The following is a 5,876-nucleotide window of genomic DNA, read 5'->3' as shown; positions in this document are numbered from 1 at the left end:
CCCAAGAACAGCATGTTATAAAGAAACAACAGCTCAGAAGCAGGGCTGTACTGCAAATCTGCAACATCTGAAACTCACCCCGGTTTCATTTCCAAATGCAGAACACAGCTCAAAGCCTGTCCCCAAAACAACACACTAAACAAGAACCGGCCTGAATTAAACATCAGATCCACAACACACTGGGTTTCCAAATGTCAACTGCTATCTTAATTCTAAAGTGTTCATGTTTGGTAGCTAAAGCAAAGGAAAACTTATTTCAACTCTATTCTAAAATATCACATACAAAAAGAAAATGTAAAAAAAGGTGAAAACAAAATCCTGTTTTTGCTTTTCTTTCACACAAACATGGCATTCTTTATTTCGATGAACAGATACATGTATGTTATGAACTTGTGTCATCCTGAATTACTGGCTTTCCAGCCAAATACACACAGAGCATGTTATGTTCTAAGATGTCACATTGCTGTTATTCAGCAGTTGATATTCTTCAGCAACTTGAGTGTGAAGAAACTGGCAGGACCACAGTCCTCTTGAGCTATACACAGCTCTGGTGACCAGGAAGAAAGGCTGTATACGTGCCCAAGGCTGTCTCTGCCCTCCAGGCTGTGCTGATTAACGAGAGCCATGCTAACCATGACAGTGAGCCTTCCCATGCACCCTCCCTGACGATTCTGGAATTCATTTCTAAACTCCAAACCAAACTAGGTACAAAGAAATTATATTCCACAAAATATCACAAGAACCAAAACAGTAATTGAGCCATTGATCCATACACACAAACCCTTCTCCACATCCCAGGTTGTGTCAGGGGCACCTACCTGCCCGAGTTGTTCTGGCTCAGGTATTTCTGCATTGCTCCACATTGCAGGGTACAGGTCACTCTCAGCCTCTTCGCCTAAGAGAGGTTCTCCCAATTCCTGACCATCGCAGAAACCTTCTTTTCACTTGTTAGCTTAATCTTTTTCGAACGTTGGTGACCAGAATTACATACCGTATTTTGGGTGCCTTTTCACCACTATTTCCACATAATGGCATTAATATTTCTCTGTCTCTTAATGATCTCATCTGACAAATATCAGTTGATCTCATCTAACTAAGGTAAGTTATTTCGATGCTACAGTGTGTTCTTACAAACTTTACTTAATCAGTGGAAAGGCAGATATCAAACACACCTGGCTTTGACTAAAACAAAAAGAACTCTATTTCATGGGCTAACTTTAGCTCCTCTGTATCTTGCTTGGGCTTGCATGTGTCAGTAGATGAAGCTCAAGCTAAATTTTATACCCGCCTGGAAATTATTACAGCTGAGGAAAAAAAAATACTAAATTTCAGATGAGTCATTTTAGGTTTTCAAGACATGGTTTCCCATTTCAGGTTTGATGGGAAAAATATATTAGCAATAAAAAAAATTCAAAAGCATTTCATCTTGTCTGCAGAAAATACAAAAATGCCCCAAGCACTATATGCCATGACACTTGTCAACCATATATAGCATCTACCAGTGGGAATGGTTTTTATGATGCACAGGAAAAAGCTCATCTTTAACACATTTCCTTACGGACTCTTTTAAAGGGTCAGCTCCAGTTGCTATATGTACTCCAACACTTTACCAAGCAGAGGGAAAGGAATCAAACGGAAGTAAATAAGGGTAAGCGTCAGTTCGGCATCTCACCAACTCTTCATTTCTGCATTGTTGCCACCGTTCTTACTTCTATTTGATTTGGAATTTCTTACTATGTATATATTAAATCAGAAAAAAATCGTCCTTTTTGTAGATATTGCTTAACTCTTTTTTAGTCAGATGATATGTTCTTTTAAGATATCTGCTTTGAAAAAACCCAGCTCTAGTGGATTGCTTGAAAAATAACAGATGAGTGTCTAGATTCAGACCAAAGATATTCGAACTAACTACTTGCTAACAAAGACATCGGAGACTGTTAAGATTAATATTTCAGCTTCTCTGTGATGAAGTTTGTAATTTTATGTGGCATTAATCCAATCTAAAATACAGAAATACAGATCTGGAATCTAAAGCTGTCTATTTTGAAAAGCTAATTACATAATCCTTGTAAGTAAATTGAAGCAAATTAATTTAAAAAAACACAATCCATTTTCCCTACAATTTTACTCTTTATTAAATGAAACTTCCTAGACAAACAAAATAATCTCAGCTTATTTTCTGTTTTTAAGAGGAATTTTTTTTAGTTCTAAAATATCTCTAAACTTGAAAACATTATTTTGAAGAATTTGTTTTCCAAATTCCATTCTATATTAGCATAATTTAAGTTACTTATCACCTTAGTATGTTAAAACCCCTTTTACTCTGTATTTGCTGTTGTTAATAGGTCTGTTCTACCTGCTTGCTATTTCATAGAATCATAGAATCATTTAGGTCAGAAAAGACATTTAAGATCGAGTCCAACTGTAAACCTAACACTGCCAAGTCCACCACTAAACCATGACCCTAAGTGCCACATCTAAACGTCTTCTAAATTTCTCAGTCTTTGACCAGCCTAATTTTAAAATTACAGTCAACGCGCTTCTAGTGCTTGCCTGCAAACTTATACAACTGTTTTCACCTTCTTTAGTTAAAAATTAATTTGCTTTAAGTGTACAGTGTATAAAAACCCAACACTTTTTACAGTATCTGTCATTCTCCAAGTAGTATCCAGGGCAATACACAGTCAGATATTTTTGTTTCAATACTTACTTATTGCAAAGGCAGGGAGGGAGGGGGACAAAAAATACATTTTAATTATGGGATGTATTAAAATCCTAAAGAAAGATGGTTTCAAGATTGGAAATTACCCAGCCTGTGTCAGGGAGTTTGTATTTCCAATTCCAATCCAGTCCTGAAGCTAACTATGTATTTTTAAATGCTGAGAAGTAGCAGGAAATACAGGAAGGGAATAGCTTTAGAGGTTTTAAACTGACAAACAGAAGGGATTGAGATGGAAGTCCAGTGGGAGCCACTCTAGAGAAGTGGGAATGACATAGCAAAAGGGATAATCACCTGCTAGCCCAAAGCATGGTTATTTAATCCCTAAAAGAGCAGTACTAGATGTGCAAAATTTCCAATTCTCTATTCATCCAAATCTTAAACAGTATGTTCTCAGAGATGCATAAAGCTACAAGGCAGTAAAAAAGAATTTTTTGCCATACAAAAATACGTATTTCCTTGTTAGAATCTTCATGCTCTCAGACAGAAGATTTTTAAACATTTACAATTATTCAATATCTTCAGCTCAATTTTGAAAACTGACTTCAATTTTAACATTAGACCTATACAGATGTAGAAACGGAATCAAAATCTTTGCCTAAAACTAATGTAGTTTTTACCATTGTCTCCCGGTTCTGTTCCAGAACTTTGAACAATAATGTTTCATACAATTATGAAGGAAAAGCCATGAACTAGAGACAAAATGGAAGTATTGTGCTCGCTCTCAGTTGCATTTATGCTACTTGATGTCAGGAAGAATGGCTCTAGGGGAAATACAGAAAGCTAAAGATTTTCTTCTAAAACCCTAAACCTCACGAGTAATCCTGAGGAAGAAATAGCTGCGTCGTAGTTCTGCATTTAGAAACATGCTAATGAACCATACTTATCAGATTATTATTCTTATTCTTTGGGTAGTTGAAGCATGAACAAGACAGAATTCATCACTGTTGCAGCATTTGCCGTATCATTGCTGTTTCACATGACCCAAACTGAAGTCTGTCCTCCCTCCTGCAATTGTAAGTCTCTGGGAGAAATGAAGGGTTGGCAAATAGACTGCAGCTCAAGGAAGCTGACGGAAGTGCCTGCCTTGCCCGTTAACACCAAGAGGCTTTATCTACAGAACAACAGCCTGACCTCAGTTCCTCCCGGTGCCTTGGACAGCTTGCACAGCCTGGAGGAAGTGAAAATATCTGACAATCCTTGGAACTGTGACTGTCATATTCTATACCTAAAACTCTGGTTAGAAGATGTCTCTGCACCCTCTCTTGCAAACATCAGATGCGCAACCCCAGCTCCCGTGAGGATGAAGCCCTTGAGCCAGCTGACTGGGAATGAACTGGGGATTTGTAAGAGGCTTCTCCCAATCAAGTGTCTTGAGTTCTTTTGGCGAGACCTCATTTTAATTGCTGGAGCAATAATTACACTTATTTTAGTAGCATGGGCTCTGAAATTCTCAAAAAAGCTGGTCTGCCAAATAAACCTAAGCCAATATGACTCTAGGGGCTGACTGCTGGGGAGGTGTATCTCCAAAAACCGCAAGATACAATGAGCTGTTCACTATCGCTAGCTTGAACAGAAACATCAAACTATTCTACCACAAAAACCCACATGCACTGGCAACACTAGTTTTAATGGTGAACAATGTACAAACAGATCCCAGAGCTCAAAGTCTAGGTCTTCAGATAGGCAAGTTTGATTTAATTTCCTTTCAAAAATAAGCTTAGTGATGTATTGACAGGCAAGTTTCATTCTGCGGCTATGTACTCATACGAAAAGCAGTTTCTAAATTTTTTAAAAAATCATTTAACTTACCATTTTTCCACTGAATTTTCAGCTCCTATTGCAAGAAGATTTACATCCCCAAATCCTGCACTTTTTAAAATATGGAGATGAACACCGATCATATTATTTTAGCAATTCTTTTCCTCACTCAGAAGCTGTGTGAGTTTGCAACCCATTCCCCCCTCACAGGGTGCCAACGGGCTTGGTACGACGATTCTTGTGTGCATCAAATTCAATCATCCTTTCCTCAGGTTCAGGAGTTCCCTGCCAGCAAAACCACTATGATTATATAGGCCAGCCACTGAACATATCCCATACTGAATACATTTAAAGATGGACTGGTAATGAGAATATAATCAGTAAAAATAATTTCTTATTGTTTATTCTCTAGGAAATTCAACAATTTAAAAAAGCATTCTATGTGAAATGGTAATAATGGATGCTTATTGAACATTCATACTCATCCAAGTTTGATCTCTTTCACTATTCTACATATTTCTGATTAAAAACCTGAGAAGTTTCCAGAGCTTGTCTTCTGGTTTTACTACTGACATTTGACACACTGGATTTTATGCAACAGCTTTGAAGAGGATGTACTCTCTTCCCTTCTCTTCTTGTGACCCCCATCCTCGTGGAAAAATTGTTGTGGTGACTCAAGCATATTTTTTTTTTTCCCTAACCTGACTATTCACAAGACTCCACGAACAGTAATTTGTGCTGTTGGTGAAGTTAAGCTGGTTAAATGGAGATCTCTGAAGGTCTCCTAAAATTGTTGGCCATTCAATTTAGACACATTTTGCAAATGTTCCTCCTAGCCCCAAACCCAAGCTAGGTATTAGCAGTTATCTGCTCAAGACATTAAAGACTGCTTGGCTCTTTACGTAGCACCCTGTCACATGAGTGGGGTTTCTTGTTAAAGCACTTAATATCCCTAGTAAACCTGGTGGTTAGCTTTCTTCCGACAGGTGGCTTTGCAATTACTATGTGCTGTCACTTCCAAAAGATGAGACTCATTCCTAGCCACAAACATCCAAATCAAAGACAGCAGAAGCTCACAGGGATATTTCCAGGTTCCTTTTGCCCCTGACAAAGCACTTCAGCAATATGGAGTCAAACTGTCAATGCTGGCTGCTGGTGATGTTCTCAGCTTTAGAAAAGACACACTACTCTCTGTAACATACCTGCACTGTTGGTCCTCTCTCTCCTGCACTGGCAGGGAAAGGCCAATCTGAGACATCACCACTTGTCAACCTAAACTGATGCCAGTTCAGGATGAGTCACTTGCCCCTCTCCATGACACAAGGAATGGCCACTGAGTGTGGTGGAACTGCTGAGAGAACCTCTGAAGCGCTGAGAGATTTGGGGAAAGGATATG

At 38.4% G+C, this 5,876-nt stretch overlaps 1 protein-coding gene across 1 annotated transcript; it reads left to right on the top strand.

Annotated features, from left to right (window-relative positions):
- Nucleotides 1-3,641: 3,641 nt before the first annotated feature.
- Nucleotides 3,642-4,226, top strand: GP9 (glycoprotein IX platelet; the record flags this gene model as incomplete). Its single annotated transcript, XM_082004552.1, has 1 exon — nucleotides 3,642-4,226. The coding sequence occupies one exon, from the start codon at nucleotides 3,642-3,644 to the stop codon at nucleotides 4,224-4,226; it is 585 nt and encodes a 194-aa protein (XP_081860678.1).
- Between the last annotated feature and the right edge of the window lie 1,650 nt (nucleotides 4,227-5,876).

This window comes from Phaethon aethereus (genome assembly GCF_964289735.1).
Source record: "Phaethon aethereus genome assembly, chromosome: 11".
In the NCBI taxonomy this organism is placed as follows: Eukaryota; Metazoa; Chordata; class Aves; order Phaethontiformes; family Phaethontidae; genus Phaethon; species Phaethon aethereus.
Note: the sequence above shows the minus strand (reverse complement) of the source record. Positions and strands in the feature narration are given on the sequence as shown.